This window comes from Eptesicus fuscus, chromosome 11 (assembly GCF_027574615.1).
Source record: "Eptesicus fuscus isolate TK198812 chromosome 11, DD_ASM_mEF_20220401, whole genome shotgun sequence".
In the NCBI taxonomy this organism is placed as follows: Eukaryota; Metazoa; Chordata; class Mammalia; order Chiroptera; family Vespertilionidae; genus Eptesicus; species Eptesicus fuscus.
In genome coordinates, this window is record NC_072483.1 from 48,409,846 (window position 1) to 48,430,674 (window position 20,829).

At 38.2% G+C, this 20,829-nt stretch overlaps 1 protein-coding gene across 8 annotated transcripts in view; it reads left to right on the top strand.

Moving 5' to 3' along the window:
• Positions 1-20,829, top strand: part of DYNC1I2 (dynein cytoplasmic 1 intermediate chain 2) — a 54,565-nt gene that overhangs the window by 12,028 nt on the left and 21,708 nt on the right. For 6 of the 8 annotated variants that reach the window (XM_008138568.3, XM_054722833.1, XM_054722835.1 and 3 more), the window contains 3 exons: positions 4,990-5,080; positions 12,482-12,541; positions 14,611-14,726. In XM_008138568.3, the coding sequence (XP_008136790.1) occupies positions 4,990-5,080; positions 12,482-12,541; positions 14,611-14,726 (267 nt within the window). The remainder of the gene's footprint in view (positions 1-4,989; positions 5,081-12,481; positions 12,542-14,610; positions 14,727-20,829) is intronic. The other 2 variants (XM_054722834.1, XM_008138572.3) reach the window with 1 other exon arrangement.

Below are 20,829 nucleotides of genomic sequence, written 5' to 3' on the forward strand. Positions count from 1 at the left end.
CTGAGGGACCCCCCCCCCTGAGTGCAGGAATTTCATGCACCAGGCCTCTAGGAAAAAAAAAAAGGATATTGTAGTTGTTTCTCCACAAGCCAAAAATCAGCATTGTTAATTTTATATCCCTAGAAGGCCAAAATCTAAGCTGGTGGGAAAGGCCTTCTCAATTGGCTTTTTGTCCTAGAGAATTAGAGTCACAGCCTTTCAGTATTACTTACATGATCAATGAATGCTTGGTGTAGATTTGTTTTTCAGTTTTACTCCATATTTCTCTGTTGGTTCTAAGAGAAGGGAATAGGTGTCTTTGCTCTAAGCTTCTAAGAAGTTTAAATTCATTTATGCTATTTTATATACAGAACTGTGTAGTAAGGTGATCTGATTGAGTCACTGTTATTATTAAGCATATAATTTATTATTAATACCTTACGTTATTTTCAAAGCTGATTGGACTCTTAACCCATCTTTAAAAATGAGTTCTAGAATTGAGTCTTTTATGATATTTGAGAGGCAATGAGTTGTTCAGTGTGTGTGTGTGTGTGTGTGTGTGTGTGTTGTTTTAAATCTCCCCGAATGCATGCTTTCGTTTGTTCTTAGGGGTCATTTGTTGGAGTCTGGGAGTATGGTGGCATTGCCTTGTGCAATTACTGTATTCTTTGATTTTTTTAGACTAATTAGGTTAAAATATGGTAGTCATCAAATAAAACTACCATTCCCTTTTTTTCCCTATTAACATTCTTCCTTTTTCAAGAATAATAACTTCCTTTTTTTAGTTTTGTTCCTTCTTGTAGTTTACCTTATTTATTATTGCAAGATAAAGTTGGTGGGCCAGATAATAACTTTGAGATTTTAATAAACCTCTTCATCATCCAGCTTAGAAACATTTTTTTTTCCAGAAAGAATATAGTTTTAGAATAGAGACTTTTATTTTTATCTTATTGTAAATTTGAAGTTATGGTGATTTATTTTGCTTCTGGCTGATAATTTTGTAGCATCACACCTAAGATGTACTTTTTATTTCTGAAACTTCTATTTCAGAATTGGTTAAGTTAGTGTATTTATTTATGTATCTATAATTACTATTTAACATATTTCAATAAAGAATTTGAGGAACCATATATATATTTTTTATTTTATTTATTTACTTTTTAAAATAAATCTTTATTGTTCAGATTATTACAGTTGCTCCTTTTTCCCCCCCATTGCTCCCCTCCACCCGGTTCCCACCCCACCCTCTGCCCTTACCCCCCCCCCCCCCACTGTCCTCATCCATAGGTGTACGATTTTTGTCCAGTCTCTTCCCGCACCCTCTGCACCCCCTTTCCCCCGAGATTGTCAGTTCATTCCCTTTCTATGCCCCTGATTCTATTATATTCACCAGTTTATTCTGTTCATCAGATTTTTATTCACTTGATTTTTAGATTCACTTGTTGATAGATACGTATTTGTTGTTCATAATTTTTATCTTTACCTTTTTCTTCTTCTTCCTCTTCTTAAAGAATACCCTTCAGCATTTCATATAATACTGGTTTGGCTGTGATGAACTCCTTTAGCTTTTTCTTATCTGTAAAGCTCTTTATCTGACCTTCAATTCTGAATGATAGCTTTGCTGGGTAGAGTAATGTTGGTTGTAGGTTCTTGCTATTCATCACTTTGAATATTTCTTGTCACTCCCATCTGGCCTGCATAGTTTCTGTTGAGAAATCAGCTGACAGTCGTATGGGTGCTCCCTTGTAAGTAACTGTTTTTCTCTTGCTGCTTTCAATATTCTCTCTTTGTCTTTTGCCCTTGGCATTTTAATTATGATGTGTCTTGGTGTGGTCCTCTTTGGATTCCTCTTGTTTGGGGTTCTCTGTGCTTCCTGGACTTGTAAGTCTATTTCTTTCACCAGGTAGGGGAAGTTTTCGGTCATTATTTCTTCAAATAGGTTTTCAATATCTTGCTCTCTCTCTTCTTCTGGCACCCCCATAATTCGGATATTGGTACGCTTGAAGTTGTCCCAGAGGATCCTTACACTATTTTCATATTTTTGGATACTTTTTTCTTTTTGCTTTTCCGGTTGGGTGTTCTTTGCTTCTTTGTATTTCAAATCTTTGACTTGATTCTTGCGATCCTCTACTCTGCTGTTGGATCACTGTATATTATTTTTTATTTCAGTCAGTGTACACTTAATTTCTGGTTGGTCCTTTTTCATATCCTCGAGGGTCTCACTAAATTTATCTGTGGTTTCTAGAAAATTCTTGAAAAACCTTATAATCGTAGTTTTGAACTCTATATCCAGTAGTTTGCTTTCCTCCATTTCTGTCATTTGTGACCTGTTTCTTTGTCTCCGCATTTTGGCTGCTTCCCTGTGTTGATAGAGTGGCTTTGTGTGCTAGGTGTCCTATAGGGCCCAGTGGCTCAGCCTCCCCAGTTACCTGAGGTGGACACTCTTGATGCACCCCTTTGTGGGCTGTGTGCACAGTCTTGTTGTAGTTAAGCCTTGATTGTTGTTGGTATCACTGGGAGGAATTGACCTCCAGGCCTATTGGCTGTGAGGATCAGTTGTGTCTAAGATGGCAGAACTTCTGTGCTGGAGACACCCTTATGGGGCAAGACTTGCTTCAGTGGGGCTTTGGTGCTCACTGTGTCTGCCCCTTGAGTGTGTCCCTTGTGGATCTAAGGAGTTGTAATCTGGATGGTCCCACTCTGACCACTGGGTACACTGGCTCTTGGATCTCTAAGGAGGTGCAAATTTAGTCTCTGCCTGAGGCCATCCAGCAGGAGGTAGGGAGAGATCTGCAGATTCCTCCTCTTTGTTTGGGTTTTGGAGGTGCCCAGATGAGGCCCAGCTGTGAAGTAATGCAGGCTGCTGTGGAGCCTTGGGCCTTTTGGAAGTTCTGGGTCTCTCTGACCCAGCTGCAGTTTGTTAGGTAATTTTAGATTGGAAAGGGCCAGGCCATTCATATATGCAAAGGCCTCTATGCACAGCTGGGGTGGGGTTGTAAATTGGGTGTGGCGGGGTCTCAGGGAATCAACAGGGCAGAGCAAACAGCAATGGCTGATCTTCAGCCCTGCCCTAAGAGGCCCCGGGTCTCAGTGTCCCACGGTAATCGCTGCAAGCACCTCTGAGAAAAAGCCGCCCTCGTGTTCTGGCCCAATACCAGACAGTCCAGTTTCCACCGTATGAGTCTGGGTCCCCAGAGTCTCGCCCGTAACTGGCGTTCAGAGCATTCGGGAGCTTGTGTCTCCCTCCAGATTGAAAAAGACAGCCGTGTACTCAGTTGCCAGCCCTTTTGGCGTGCATGCCTCCGTACCTCTGCACTTTACTTCTGCACCTCCTCTAAGTCTCAGTGTGCTTTTCTCTTCCAAAAAAGACAATCGCATCCTCAGTTGCCAGCCCTTTCCACGTACCCACCTCCCTCCGCACCTCCTCTGAGTCTCAGTGTGCTTTTCTCTTTCCTTCTAGTTGTAGAATTGCCACTCAGCCAGCCTTCCTGTGGTTCTGGATGGTGTTCATTTTGTAGTTTTGAAGTGGTTGTATGAGGCAGCAAGTTCAGGTGTTTACCTATGTTGCCATCTTGGTTTCTCTCTCTATGTATTTTTTAAATGTAGAAAAAATTTGATTTTGTGTTTAAAGTCCTTTGGAATTTAAGTAATAGTTCATTACTATCTCAGGAAACATTCTAGTTATGATTTTTTTCCTTCTAATCTTACTGGTTACCAATAGAATTTGCCACTGAAAAAATAAGATGTTCAGTTGTGCACCTATGTTTAAGATGTAATTTGTCATACTAAACTTGTTAGACTAGCAAACCCACTGTTTCTACTGCAGCATGTAAAAACATTTAACATAATTTTAAGGGTTCAGTGACTGTGACTTTAAAAAACAGACTTTTAATTAAGTACTTATTTCTTTAGTTCCTATGTAACTGGGAACTTACCTTCTTTTCAGTAGACTAGTAAAAGAAGGGCTTACAGCTCAACATAAAATGTATTAGTCATTGAAAAATTATTTTAAAAAGATACTTGGGATTGGGGACAATTATGGTAAAATTTAACCAGAAGATGGCAGTGATGATCCTCTTATACTCCCTGCAATGGTAATCAAAAAGTTTTACAAATGTGAAAGCATGAAATATGCACGCTCAACTGTTGGTATATAATGTTATAAATGACAGTTTAGGGGAAAGCATTTGCTGTTTGTTTTATATATTATGAAAAATGTGTATTTTTTTATAAGAAGGGATTAAGAATATTTTGGGTGTCTGTATCTTTGTCTGTACACTTCAGTTTTTTCTGAATACTGGGGTAAGGAAGTTACCATAAGTCTTGCCTTGTTTCAGTTGCATGCATCACTTTATGTTATGCATCATGTCTAGAAGGCATGCTGTTTTATGGCCTGTTTGCACTTTTCACCCAAATTGCTGGAAGCTAATGGACATTTTAAAGGAGTCATTCCTGTAGTTAGTCATTCTCTAAATTGGCTTTTATTTTTTGGTGGGGGAAAATTAAATCAGTTAAGACATTTTTGAAAGAAAAAAATATTAAGTAAAAATTAACATTTAAAAATAAATCGCAGAAAACCAGAGTTAATGACTTTTGAAGCATATTCTAGAGTTTTGATATTGACAGCAATTATAAGTATTATTTATACTCTGGTGATCTTAAACGTGGGAAATTAGAAAGGGGAGAAGGAATGCTCTCCTTTGAAAATTAGTGCCCACATTTGGTATTGGCTGAGATGAAGATGCATCCTTCTGTAACCTTGCTTTTTAAAAAATATAAAGCCCAAATGCATTTTGCCAGAGAAATTGCATGATCGTCAGCATGCATTGTTAACTTTGTCTTTCTCCTCTTCTTTCTGCTGTTCATTTTCATTCATGTATTTTGGTTTTTGGTTTGCCATTATTTTTCCTTTTTTGTTAATTACTTCCTGTTAAATTAATTTTGAAACGTCATAAGCTGATCAACCTCTCCGTGTAGTAACAGCGGATACCTGTCTGTTTCACTATTTAGTCCCTCCTCCTATGTCTCCATCCTCCAAATCTGTGAGCACACCAAGTGAAGCTGGAAGCCAAGACTCTGGAGATGGCGCAGTGGGATCCAGGTATAGTAATTTTCTTTTAATATTTTTAAGAATAGAATGCATTTAGTGCCCAGGTACTGTCGGTGCTTTAGAGGGACTCTAAATAGTTATGTTGAAGTTAGTCTTAATATTTTGAGATCTAAACGGTACAGAAATGGTTGTAAATTGAGGGAAATTTTTTCTTTACAATATTTCAACTATCACACTTGATTAATTTAGCATTGAATAGTTAACAGATGTTATGCTAATTATATTAAAATAGAGATGTTAATTTAAATATTTTCTGTTTAGGCAAACTTCATATTGGCTAATGTATGACTGTTTGGAGTATAGCATAAAACCTTTCTGTTGTGCTTAATTTCCCATTCAGTAATTGAAAATCTCAACAGTACAGTTAAATAGCCCAATTCTGTTCTATTAATTCACTAGTTCTGATTAAGATAGAAAATAATAATGCCTAAAATATCAAGAATAAGGAATAACTGCTAAGGAAACATTAAGTTTTTCACTGTCTTGAGGACATCATGCTAAGTAAAATAAGACAGAGAAAGAAAAATAACCATATAATCTCACTTATATGTGGAATCTTAAAAGATAAATATGCTCATAGAACACATTGGTGGTTGCCAAGATGGGGCGGGGGGGGGGGGCGGGGGACAGGAGGTATGTGAAATGGGTGAAGGGAGTCAAAAGGTTCAAACTTCCAGTTATGAATAAGTAAGTCATGAGGATGTGATGTATAGTATGACGACTGTAGTTAATAATAGTGTATTGCATATTTGAAAATTGCTAAGAGAGTAAATCTTTAAAAAGTTCTCATCACAAGAAAAAGAAATTTGTGTGGTGATGATGTTAACTAGATGTATTGTGGTGATCATTTCACAATATATACAAATATGGAATCATTATATTGTGTGCCTGAAACTAATATAATGTTTTGTGTCAATTATATCTCAATGAAAAAAGAAAAGAGTACTTACTGCCAAGTTTTCCTAAATTAGCATCTTCCTTGCGAAACTGTATTTCATGTTTGTTTTAGGATCCTGCACACTTGTTGGGTCTTGCTTTTCAAAAATTCAGTAAGATTTCAGCTTCTTTCCAAAAATTGTGTTGGGAAAATTATTATTACTTCTCTCTCTCCCTTTCTCTCTCTCCCTCTCTCCCTTTCTACCCCCTCCCTCTCCTTCTTTCTCTTTCTGTGACACACACACACACACACACACACACACACACACACACACACACACACAATAATAGCAAGTTTTTAATAACATCATACTTTTTTACTTCTTGTGACAGCTGAAATGAGATTGAACATAGGTTAAAAATCTTTATTTAGAATCCTTATTTTGGGCCAGGAAGTTACATATCGTTCTCAGGAGAATCTTTTAATACACCTTTAAAAAAAAAATAAACTGAGAAGTTTTATCTTTGTTGTACCTGAGCCCCTCTAATTGAACTTACAAAGAAGTAATGAGTATCTAAAAACAGGACCAGAAAAAGAGGAGCAAGGGAGCTAGATAATCCGAAACTTGGCACTTATTATTCCTAAATAATCAGATTATCATTAATAATTAGAAGGCACAAGAGGTTCAGTTTGAATTTGAAATGTGCTTTCCAAAACTGTTCTGTATATAGAACCAAAATTGCAAATCAAAGCAATACTGTCATTGGAGGTAAATGACATAACTCTTATCATTTAAGAAAAATTAGCCATAGCTGGTTTTGCTCAGTGGATAGAGCGTCGGCCTGCGGACTGAAGGGTCCCAGGTTCGATTCTGGTCGAGGGCACATGTCTGGATTGCAGAGCTCCATCCCCAGTGGGGGGCATACAGGAGGCAGCCAATCAATGATTCTCTCTCATCATTGATGTTTCTATCTCTCCCTCTCCTTTCCTCTCTGAAACCAATAAAAATATATTTTTAAAAAAAGAAAAATCAAAGTTTTCTTTTTAGAAATACTATTACCTTAAAAAAAGTATGTGTTAAAGATTATTTAGTCTAAATTTATCTTTAAGGCTGAATTAAGTTTTTAAATACTCAAACTTCTGTGTTTTTATACAAATATGTTAGTATTCTTTTGCTGATAAGCAAGTGGTATTTTAAAGTGAAGGCTTTTTTTCCTTCTTCAACATTACCATCTTACCTTATAATAGACAAATATGCAAATTGACCGCACCTTCGCTATGCCCAAGCCACGCCCACCAACCAGGCCACGCCCATCAACCACGCCCACCAGGAAACCGTTGCAGGGAAGAGCCTGCTCCGATCGCAGGGAAGCTGGGGTGCGGGCGGAGCCCAAGGCCCGGAAAGCCGCCCGGGGCTTTCCGGGCCTTGGGCGCCAGCCGGGTGCCTGCTCCGATCGCAGGAGCGAGCCGACCTGGGGGGTCGGCTCGCTCCTGAGATCGGGTAGCAGGGACGCTGGGTGCAGCCGAGCCCAAGGCCACCGCCCAGGGCCAAGCCAGGACCCTGAAAGAAGGTAGAAGGCGGTGGCCACAGCCAAGGCCTGGGTCCCTGGTGCCGGCAGAAAACTGGTGCAGGCAGCCAGGTGTATGAAGGTCTATTGCACGAATCTTCGTGCAAACGGGCTACTAGTAGTAAAAATATTTCCCAAAATAAAAAAATAATTATATTTATTCAATTTCTTTATTTGATACTATACATTATTTTTATGTATATAATATACTGTGTTTGTTCCAAACTCAGTGTTCTTGATTTTGAATAGGATTAGCAAGGTTATTTTAATGCAGCATGAGCAAGTTTGTTTTAAAAAATATGTAACAATTACTTGGTTTTTAAAATTATATGAATTAAAACATGTCCTTGTGAGTTTCATTGGGAAACGTAGAGATTATTAGAGACCTACTTTTGTCCCACTCTGTAGAGCAGGCACTCATTGAATTGCCAATTTAATATTAAATACTATAGATTGCCACAGAAAATAAAGTGTTCATGGCCCCTGCCTTCATGCAACTTACATTCTAGTGATTACATAATTAATTTATGGGAGAAGATATTCACAAATGATATGTCTGATATCTAAATTATATAAAGAATTCATAAACTCAACATCAAAAAACAATGTAGCTAAAAAATGGGCAGAGGACTTGAATAGACATTTCTCCAAAGAAGACGTGAGATGGCCAACTGACACATGAAAAGATGCTCAACATCACTAATCATAATGGAAATGCAAATCAAAACCAGTGAAATGTCACCTCAGAAAGACAATACATAAATAAGTACTGGTGAGGACATGTAGAAAAGGGAGCCCTTGCACTGTTGGTGGGATTGCAAATTGGTGCAGCCACTATGGAAAACAGTATGTAGATCCCTCAAAAAACTAAAAATAGAACTACCATGTGATCCAGCAACTTCACTCCTGGGTATCTATCCAAAGAAAATGAAAACATTAATTTGAACATGCATTCCTATTATAATTGTGTCATTATTCACAATAGCCAAAATATGGAAGCAGCTTAATTGTTCATCAATAAATGGATAAAGAAGGCATGGTATACATACATGAAAAAGAATGACATCTTACCATTTGTGCCAACATGGATGGGCTTAGAGGATATTATGCTAAGTGAAATAAGTTAGAGAGAGAAGGACAAATATGATTTCACTTGCATGTAGAATCTGAAAAACAAAACAACTGAGCAAACAAAACAGAAACAAACTAATAATACAGAGAACAAACTGATGGTTGCCATAGGGAAGTGGGGAGAAGGGGTAGGCAAAAAGATGAAAGGGCATAAGAGGTACAAATTTCTAGTTATAAAATAAGTGACAGGAATGTGATACACAGCTAGAGAATAGTGTTAGTACTATGGTAATAATTTTGGACAATGACAGATGGTTACTAGACTTATGTGATCACTTTGTAAGGTATATCACTGTTGCAAACTATGTTGTATACCTGAAACTCATATGCTGTTGTCAGTTGTGCTTTAATTTTTAAAAATTAAGGATGTTATTCACTGTATTAAAAAGTTCTAATGATAGTATGCTAACTTGTGTTTAAAGAGTAGATTTTTAATAAGTTGTAAAACAAGAAAATAGGTATTTAAATATCTTTAGGGGGTATTTGTTCTTATTGGAGAATGAATACAAAATTAGTTTTTCTAAGGTTAACAGGGGAGGGAAGTTTTTCTATTTATTTATTTATTGTTTGTTTGTTTGTTTGATTGATTGATTGATTTCAGAGAAAAAAGGAGAGGGAGAGAGAGAATCATTGATCGGCTGCCTCCTTCATGCCCCCTACTGTGAATTGAGCTTGTAACCGGGCATGTGCCCTGGACCAGAATCAAACCTAGGACCCTTCAGTCTTCAGGCCGAAGCTCTATCCACTGAGCCAAACCGGCTAGGGCAAATTTTCTCTTTTTTAATGAGATGACATACATACCTTTTTAATCTTAGTACATACATTGTCTCCTTTGAACTCATTTTAAATATTAATTTTCAAGAGGGCTGAGTATGTTTATTTTATATATATGTATATAGATATATACATATATATGTACACACACACACACAAGAGTAGAAAACTATGACTTCCACTAAATCATCTCCAGACTGCATAGGGGAAAGATAATTGATATTGTTGATTAATTGGTACTATTGGCAATAAAATAATAGCATTTCTAAATATAATGGCTTTGAAAAAGAATAGCGTCTGATAATGAAACAATTAACTCGAATTGAGCAGGCATGATAATAATGAAAGAATAAAGAAAAAAAGAAGAAATATCACAGGAAAATGCATGAAGATGTGTGAGGTAGCCAAGACATCCTAAGATTAGTACACTCAAAGAGAGGAAAGAGATATATTAGACATTATCAAATATGATATCAAAACACGTCACTATTTCTAAATGTCAAAAATTTCTATTGGAGCTGATGGTAATTCATGAATAAATATAAAAGGCTATGAAAAATGGTATTTCTCTAACTTTTCAGATTAGGAAGTTATATTTCATTAGGTTTCTAGTTCACTTTCTCAATCACAGAATTATCTCTAAAATTTAGGTGGTGGCAATTATTCATTCTATTGGGGAATCATGCCTCTTAATTCCGTTGTTCCATTCTTGATCAGTTTATCTCTCAGGCTTTCGGATTATATTGTAATTTTACTTTATATGTCTGCAGATGCCTTTAATAAATAATAATCCCATATGTGATGTGTGGCCGGGCTAGTATGTTTTCTGTACAGGCTGTATTTTATAGCAAAGTTTTACTTGATATTAGACCAACATGACATCCTCAACACGGAGTTCTATGTCACTGATAACAGCTAGAGCTTTCATATGATGTAAAGGCTTTGACAGAACATTCCTTGGAGAGCATCTGGTTTAACAAAGCCTTAGTTTGTTGCTGTTCATTACTTTGTACAAAGTAAATTTTCACTCTGCCCTCCTCTTCCTTTGCATATACACAATACTGTTTGTCTTTATATTTTCAAAATGAAGAATTCCTCTAGTTCAAGTCAACTGATTGTTTTTATTGATAAATTGTTTAGGCAAGTAAAGTACAGAAATAATTTTTTTTATATTTAAACTAGAGGCCCGGTGCATGAAATTTGTGCACGGGGGGCAGGGCGGGGGTCTCCTCAGCCCAGCCTGCACCCTCTCCAATCCGGGACCTCTCAGGGGATGTCTGACTGCCAGTTTAGGCCTGGCAGTTGGACATCCCTCTGACAATCCTAGACCACTAGCTCCTAATCGCTCACCTGCCTGCCTGGTCACCCCTAACTGCCCGCTCCCCCCCCCCCCCCACTGGCCTGATCGCCCCTCACTGCCTCTGAGTGCCAGCCTGATCACCCCTAACTGCCCCCCCCCCGCCGGCCTGGTTGCCCCTAACTGCCCCCTTCTGCTGGCCAGGTCGCCCCCAACTGCCCCCTCTCTGCCGGCCTGGTTGCTCCTAACTGCCCCCCCCCACCGGCCTGGTAACCCCTTACTGCCCCCCCTGCTGGCCTGGTCGCCCCCAGTTGCCCCCCCTGCAGGCCTAGTCGCCCCCAACTGCACCCCCCTGCCAGCCTGGTCGCCCCTAACTGCCCCCCCTGCCAGCCTGGTCACTTCTTACTGCCCTCCTGCCAGCCTGGTTGCCTCCAACTGCCCCCCTCTGCTCTCCCGGTCGCACCTAACTGCCCCCTCCCCCCGTGCCAGCCTGGTTGCCCCCAACTGCCCCCCTACCGGCCTGGTCGCCCCACACAGCCTGCTCGTTCAGTCGTTTGGTCATTCCTCACTAACCCCCCTGCTGGCCTGGTCACCCCACGCAGCCTGCTCGTTCAGTTGTTTGGTCATCCCTCACTAACCCCCCTGCTGGCCTGGTTGCCCCACGCAGCTTGCTTGTTCAGTCATTTGGTCATCCCTCACTAATCCCCCTGCAGGCCTGGTCGTAGGCAGCCATCTTGTGAGGGTGTGACAGTCAATTTGCACATTACCTCTTTATTATATAGGATATTATAGCAGTTTTAGTTGTACATTGTAACTTACATGAGACGCTAATATTTTGACAAAAATGGTAGCACTGACTGTATTGTGCTTACCTTTTAATATGGACTATGAGCATCATACAGTACTGTACATAATTATTTTATATAATGCTAACCTGTGAGAATGCCAATGTGACAAAGTACCTTTTGTTTTAATAATGATTACATCTCACTTAAGTGGAAAAGATCTAGTAGGCAAGACTTTAAAGCACAACTGAATATTTATTTAGGATGGATATTCTCCAAAATATTAGTTTAGGTAAATCTTTTGAACATAAAATATTTTTTCTGGGAAAAGTCTATTTTTTTCCTAGAGACAGAAATCTGTAGCTGCTTTCTAAAGCAGATGACATGTAAGCCCAAGGCAGTGCTTAACCCATAAATTACATAAGGGTCACATTTTGGAAACTTTAGCTATTTTATATCCCAGTGGAATAGTCTTTGGCTTTCTTATGGAAAGGCTTATGTGTTGACTCATTTCCTTTACCAATATGGCAATTTCCTGCACACATTTAATGCTTTGGGCAAGATTATAATATGCTGACTAAAATGTTTTTACTAATTTTTTTTATTAGGAAACAAATTTTAAACTATTTTTATAGTTTCACTTGTTAACATCCAAAAATAATGTATTATTTGTGTTGTTGAATGCTTGGCTGTTCTTATCCATTATTGTGCAATTATAGTTTGCCTTAATCTGAAAATACTATCTTTTAACGATTCTAGGTTGTATGTTTGCATCCTTAACTGTATTATGCTTATTGCATGCACTAGAGCATTGAGTGATACCTGGTGGTTTTTTTCATACTAACCAGAACATGTGGTTTTTTAATGTGAACAGTACTTTAGCTATTCATAGAGTATATTTGCTTGACTAACTTATGGCCTTTTCTGCTAATGCTTCATGGTTGTCCTACAACCATTTAGGACGCTGCATTGGGATACAGATCCATCAGTTCTTCAGCTTCACTCAGATTCCGATTTGGGGTATTGAATAGATTTATTACCTTTCCTTTTTTATAATTAATTTGATTCTTTGTGAAACTGTCCTAATTTTTATTTTGCTTAAATTTGTAATATGCAGTATATACTTAGGAAAAGTGTTATATTTTATTGTGACACCTCATTTATCCTCTGTCATTTCATGAAAGAAATATTCTATGTATCTGATTTTCTAGGTACCCTAAATCTGCCCATTTAAGTGTCCAGATTCTTTTTATTACTTTTGTATTTTCAATGTAAGTTTTTAAAAGATGTGTTACAAAGTTCCCAGACTTTTAATACGTATTCTACATGTGATTGAACCTTTTCTGGGTTACTCGCTATAAATATTGATTTATTTTCCTATGTTAAAATTCAGTGATGTTTTCAGAGGAACAGAGCTCTTGGTCTCTATACTATGGCCCCAGACTGCTATTGGTTTATTCATTTATTTATTAATTCATTTATTCTAGTCTCCAATGCAAAATATAAATGTTAGTTGCTGTCACTGTGCCTGACTGAGATAGCTATTTTCCCTTGATAATTTGCATCTTCTAAAGCATGCAAATGACCAATACCTTTCGAATTCTATCTAAAGTAAGAATAAATAAGCCTTGAATTGCAGATGAGAAAACTATATATATTAGCTGGAAGGCCTCTCTGTTGGCTGCCCCGAGGCTCTCCCACCCCCATATGCTTCCTTATTCTCAGGAAAAGTGGTTTTTAGATAAGTGAGGTTTTACCTCCCTATCCTTCTACCTTTAAATCTTAGAATATTTTGTTTGTTCTAACATTGTGATTTTTATCTAAGTCATATATGTACTCAAGTTAGTACTTGTCCTAATAGTTGTTGGCTTGACCATTTTCCCCAGATGAGTGCTCACGTGAGTGCTTTATTTTTCTTATGGTTCACATCGTGAAAATCAGAATATAATATTTCTTATTTCAAATTTTATTCTTAGAATACTAGATTATTAAAATGTATTTAAAATTTCTCATTTAATTCTTTGATTATGCTCTTTTTCTTTCTTTAAGGCTAAGATATTCCTTAAGTAGAAAACACATTAAAAATTTTTTATGGCCCACATTTAGGAGCTTAGAGAAATTAATGATATGTATAATTCAGATATTCTGCTTGATATTCTGGAAGTTACAGCAATGTCTTTGTTAGATATCCTTTTAAAACAGCTTCATAATTGAGAACTTCTTGGCAAGTTTGGATGCATACTTTATTTGGTTTAAAATTTAAACAACTAATTTAATAACCAAGAAAAGATCCCCCAGATACCTAATAAAAGATATTTCTCATTTGGTCCATTTTCCTCAGCCACAACTTACTTCTGTTTGTCAAAAGAGAATGTTTTCCCTCTATTTAAAATAGAAGTGACTTTAGTAGTTTTATGGTATTCAAAAGACCTGTTGCTTTAGTTTAGGTATAAAGTATCTGCACTGTAGTTTGTCCATATATGATTCAAGGACAACATGTACCATGCAGATATTAGCAATTTAAGTTTAAATATTTCATTTTAAAATTTAAGTGGACTGTATGATTCTCCATTTCTACAAAGTAGAAAAAAAGGTTGTCAACTAAAAATTATTTTTCAGTCTTAAAAGTGAAGTCTTCTAATGGTGAAGGGAACTGAAAGTGGTCTGAGTGAGATTCATATTATCTGATTCTTCAAAACAGTCCAGAATCATATCTTTGCAAAAAAAAAAAAAAAAAAGTTCATATCATCAATCATATTAAGCAGACCACTACAAAAACCCCATCTTCTTACCCTATTACTACCCACACAACTAAACTACTCTAAGAAACTAAATTATTTGCCTTTTTAAAGTGAAAAATAAATACCTTGAATGATTCAGAAATATCTTTTGTTTTTGTTACCTTCTAATTCTTTTGTTAAGATAAAGCCAATTCATTGTTCATCTAGAATTTCTTGAGTAAAACAGGGATTTAAATTACAATGTTGGATACACAATGTTTAATTCCTACTTTTCTAAAATAACATGGTTTGATATAGTTAAATATATCATTTATTGTATTTTAAAATATTTGTGTTCACTTTATTTAGACGAGGACCTATTAAACTTGGAATGGCTAAAATTACCCAAGTTGACTTTCCTCCTCGAGAAATCGTGACATATACAAAGGAAACACAGACTCCAGTTATGGCTCAACCCAAAGAAGGTGAATATCTATCCTTAATATGATTGTCATTAATCCCCCCCTCGCCTTATTTTTTAATAAGTGGTTTTATTTCCCCCATGCTTTTTTGTTTTTATTTTTTGGCGTGTTTTCTTAGGGGGAAACATCATAAAACTAATGCATTGTGTATTTATGTATTAGTTTTTTAAAGTTTTAAAACTTTTTCTTTTAAAACTCTATTAAAAGTTAATAAAGTATAAGCTATATATATGGTTAATTAGCATGTTTCAAATATTATTTTAGCTGTTCAGGTGTAAGTTCTTCAGACTTCATGTTTAAATTGATTATTGAAAGTTTTTTTTGTTTTTTAAAAAACTATTTTTATTGATTTCAGAGAGGAAGGGAGGAGAGAGAGATAGAAACATCAGTAATGATAGAGAATCATTGATTGACTGCCTCCTGCATGCCCCCCACTGGGGATTGAGCTCCCAACCCCAGCATGTGCCCTTGACTAGAATCAAATCCGAGACCCTTCAGTCTGCAGGCTGCTGCTCAGTCCACTGAGCCAAACCAGCTAGGGCTGATTATGGAAAGTTTCAACAGTAAAGAGTGCCTACTATATATCAGGTATAGGGTGAGGCACTTTACATTACCTCTAATTTTCTCACCAAAACCCTGAGAGTTAAGTAATGGTTCTATTTGCTCATGAAGAAACTTAAGCTGAAAGTGATAATTTATCAAGGGTCACATAGCCAGTAGCTCAGATTCTAAATCAAGTCTGACTGATTCCAAGATGTGTTTTCTCTCTTATGCTGCCACTGTAGCAGCATTTTCATGCTTTTATGATAGTTAATCTATGGTAAGAAATTCAGTTAATATTACAATCCACTATACACAGAAATACACATGATTAACTGAAACAAGTTTTATGAAATAGCACCTCCCTTCTCTATTTCATTTTTATTTATTTATTTATTTATTTATTTATTTATTTATTTATTTATTTATTTTAATCCTCACCTGAGGATATTTTTCCATTGATTTTTAGAGAGAGTGGAAGAGAGAGGGAAAGACAGAGAGAAATATCGATGTGAGAGACACACACTGATTGGTTGCCTCTTGCACCAGCCCCAACCAGAGCCCGAGCCAGGGAGGAGTTTGCAACCAAGGTATGTGCCCTTGACAGGAATTGAACCCGGAACCCTTTGGTCCGCAGGCTGATGTTCTATCCACTGAGCAAATCCAGCTAGGGCTCTATTTCATTTTTTTAAACGTTGAACATTATGTACTAAATTTATTGGTTTAGACCCATAGTTTAAAAAATACTTCATTAACCCTACCAGACCTGAGGCTCTGAACCTAACTGTCCCCTATACCTGGGCTCCTGAGCATTAAAGAGAAAAAACCAACATGATATAGAAAAATGTTGGTTACATGCAAACAAGTGGTTAGAATAAGATGGAACTTGGAGACGTTGTGGAAAATAGGTCTACCTTTCATCTGGCGCCAGTATTCCACCTGTGTGTGCCAATCCACCCAGCAGGATGAGCCTTACTTCTTGCATAGTGAGCACCAGACGTTGCTCTTCACCTTCTTGCATGGGTTGTCTTTGTAAGACACTCCGGGATTGTGCTTGTTGTACCTGGAGTGCTTTTCCATGCACACAACACAGATATGATTAGACGATGTCCCAGGGGGAATCTCTGGAAAATGATTGCCTGGGGTCATCCGTTGAGGGCAGGATTCCTTTTGTGCGTGGCGGTGGGCTGATGTACTGTATCCACCAGTAAGTTGCAGGCACAGTTTCTGAATATATCTGGTGAAATAAACTGGCTTTTTTGAAGCAGCTTGCTGCTTTGAAGCACACAAGATATAAGAATTATATAAAAAATTTTATGAAAAGCCGCCAGGGCCAGCGGTAATGACGACGAGACCGGTGAAGGCGGGTCATCTGGTCATATTTGTCACAGCCACCCATATATTTATTATAGTCCTTCACCAGCTGTGGCATCTGTATTTCTTGCACACTGCCATCTTTATTTCTTCTGTTTATTACTACATTTTGGGCTGGATCGTGGTAGTTCGAAATAAATGTGATGGGCTTTCTATCCTGCCAAACTAAACTTGTTACACTTTCTTGACATAGATAGCGACTGTCACCCCTAGCAAGTTTTTTTACACTTTTCAGCGACTTAAGAAACTGCTTCCTGTTTTGCTGCAGTGTTCCCACAATTCCTGTGTGTAATTCTGACAGTGCATATTTAGCAAGGGTTACAGAGTTATAGAACCGGTCCATGACAAGCACATGAGATTTATTTTCCATTGCACATGAGGTCAGGAGACGAACGACTGTATTTCCTACTGCGCCCAAGTCTTTTATAAGGTTCAAGATTCTCTTCATCACTCGAGCTCTCACTGTCTGTGTCACTTGAACTGGAAACGTATTCTTGATGAAATTCTGACTCCTCAGAGTCTGAATCAACCAAAGTATCGATCACCTGTTGGACTGTGATAAGCCTAGACCTACTTCGCTTTCCTGTTGAAGTGCTTGGTTCATCAGCCGCTCGTTTCATTGTGAATTTTCAGAACTTTTTCACGTTAAACCACACAAAGTCAATTCAAACACATGGGGGCAGACATTTGCAATGGCTAATCATGAGGTTTGACCACGATTGGTTGATTATTTTTAGTTTGTGACACATTTTTTTCACATACTAGGCAAAGTACCGAAAATTAGGTACAGCGGTATAGCGGCAGATTCGGAAATTACCAAAAAATCAGTACAGCGGTCTGGTAGGGTTAAAAGATAGCATGGTTTAGTTAACTTATTTATTGGTGTATGCATCGGAATAATATTATTTTATAGTGATTATCCCGTATAATAAAAGGCTAATATACAAATCAACTGAATGGTGGAACAGCCAGTCACTATGACGCACACTGACCACCAGGAGGCAGACGCTTAATGCAGGAGCTGCTCCCTGGTGGTCAGTGTGCTCCCACAGGGGGAGCACCACTCAGCCAGAAGCCCTGAGCCAGACTCACAGCTGGCAGGTGCAGTGGCAGTGGCGGGAGCTTCTTTCGCCTCTGTGGCAGTCGGACATCCCCCAAAGGCTCCCAGACTGTGAGAGGGTGCAGGCCGGCCTGAGGGACTCCCCTGAGTGCACAAATTTTCATGCACCAGTCCTCTAGTCTAAGATTCCTATATAATGAAGAGGTAATATGCAAATTGACCATCACTCCAACACACAAGATGGCCGCCCCATGTGGACACAAGATGGCCGCCACAAGATGGCCAGCGGGGGAGAGCAGTTGTGGGGGATCAGGCCAGCAGGGGAGGGCAGTTGGGAGGGGACCAGGCCTGCAAGGAAGGGCAGTTGGGGCCAATCAGGCCTGCAGGGGAGGGCAGTTAGGGGTGACCGGGCCGGCAGAGGAGGGCAGTTGGGGGCGACCAGGCCTGCAGGGGAGGACAGTTGGGGGGAACCAGGTCTGCAGGAGAGAGCAGTTGTGAGCGATCAGGCCAGCAGGGGAGGGCAGTTGGGAGGGACCAGGCCTGCAAGGGAGGGCAGTTGGGAGTGATCAGGCCTGCAGTGGAGGGCAGTTAAGGGTGACCAGGCCTGCAGGGGAGGATAGTTGGGGTCGACCAGGCCGGAAGGGGAGGGCAGTTAGGGGCAATCGGGCTGGCATGGGAGTGGTTAGGGGGTGATCAAGCTGGCAGGCAGAAGTGGTTAGGGACAATCAGGCAGGCAGGCAGGTGATCATTTGGGAGCCAGCAGTCCTGTATTGTGAGAGGGATGTCCGACTGCCCATTTAGGTCAGATCCGACCGGGATCAGGCCTATAGGGGCAGTCGGACATCCCTCGAGGGGTCCCAGATTGGAGAGAGTGCAGGCTGGGCTGAGGGACACACACACACACACACACACACACACACACACACACACGTGCACAAATTTCATGCACTGAGCCTCCAGTAATAAATAAACAGCTTTGATCTTTCATTGAGTTAAATATAATATTTCTTCACTGAAAGAAGCTGAAAGTGACAAGATGGGTGAACTGAGCCCAGTTTTAAAATCACAACTGATGCAGACATACCTTTAAATTTTCACTGTGAGAACTAGACTTAGGTATAAATTTTACAAAGTTCAATATTTATTCATTTGCAACCTAATAAGTACTCATTGATTCTGCAAATTTAAGAGTGTATGCTATAATTAAAGGCACTAGACTATCCTTTCTTTGTTTTTGTTGTTGTTTTTAGTTTCAGGTCAAGGTAAGTAAATGAAGGAGAGTGAGAAATGTTTCCCAATACCATGGGGCCATCCTTAGCCTTTGGCACTATTTATAAAAATGAGATCATTATCTTCCTATATTGTTATAGTTATTTTCATGTCTAAGTTTATTACATTAAGTTTCTTTTCCCAGTTTGTGGAAGTTTCTAGAAAGAGGAGAAAGAAAAAAACCCCTGAAATTAAAGTTTTATAATGAAAATACTTTATGCTTAACTGTACTTGTGCTTATCCATTGCTTTAAACAGTAGTTCTCAAACTTAGCCTGGCTGGTTCCCATTGAAGAATTATGTAACAAATTCCAAAACTCACCATGAGACAAAATTGCAGGAATCACAATTTGAGTGTAACAGACAGTAAATTAAACTTGGGTAGGCAGTGTAATCAGTGCAGAAGTAATTTGAGTTACCAAATTGAAGATAAAAATTGGTCTTAGATTTAACTCTTACCTTTCTCCCATTTTTTTAAATGGCTGAATCTATTCTTTTAAAATGCAGTAGTTTTTATTTTGCCTTGTTTTTCTTTTCTCCCTTGCTAGCCACCTTCTTGCTTTCAAGTTTACTCTGTAAGTTGGTGGTACAGTTTCTGAACTGATGTTCTTTGCTGTCTTACAGCACCTACTGTGAATGAAATTGACTAGGAACATGCGACCTTAGTCAATTTTATTCGCGGCAGGTAAAAAGCTTCTCATGGCAGGAGCATGGTGCCCACAGATATACTCCTGGAAAAGTTACTTTCTGCCTTTACCTTTTTAAAGTTTATAACTCTTTTTGAAAATGGCATTATTTTTTCTTATTCACCTCTAAATATGGATTTTTTTTTTTGTCGCTGTTTTTAGGAACAGATTTTTAAAGAGGAAGTTATCCTAAAGGTTATCTAATCTAATCATCTTGTTTACACCTGAGGAAACTGAGGCCTAGGGAAGTTAATTGATGAGCTTGTGGTCTCAGTGTGAGAGAATATCCAGGCTACAACCAGAAGCTCCCTTTTGACTTTCAGTGAAGTGTTTTGTTTTGTTTTTCTTATACCATTCTACTTTTTTATCTGTGTGGATTTTGCAATTATCTTTAGTATTAGTTTGGTCCCCAGATATTTTTTTTCTGGTACATGTTGATTAGCATTTATAATGTTTGGAAAAGTATTATATGTAAAGAGCTTTTAATTTTTTATTGCATGATCTTAACATCTGGAATCCACACTTCCCAAGTAGACAAAATTTGTGGGCCTCTGGTTAATATTACCCTTGTCAAAAATGGATTTTTTTAAAATTCTGGAATAAATAACACATTTAATAAATTAGTTTTAACCCTCAGAATCAGTAAGGATATAAATATAATTAAAAATTGAAGAATTTGTTCTTAATATTGATTGAAAGACTTTAATCAGCATATCTGAAATTATGGTGTCAGAAAAATGTAATATTTATGAGAGCCCAGCTCATAGAATCTATGTAAATTATGCCAATACTGTCTAAATAAAATCTGAATTTTATATTAAAAAGACCATGTAGAGCGCTGGCTTGGTAGCTTAGTTGGTTGGAGCGTCATCTGTATACAAAAGGTTACAGGTTCAATTCCCAGTCAGGCTACAGGTTTAATCCCATGTCAGGGCATGTACAGAAGGCAACCAACTGATGTTTCTCACATAGATGTCTGTCTGTCTGTCTGTCTGTCTCTCCCTCTCCTCTCTTTTCCTCTCTCTCTAAATCAGTAAAAACATACACTTGGGTGAGAATAAAAATAATAATAATAATAATAATAATAGGAATGGATTCCCTGATGCATTCATGAAGCTTTGTCGCAATATCAGTTCTCTTAATAATGATCTTAAAGAGTAAGGTATAAGAAGATGAAA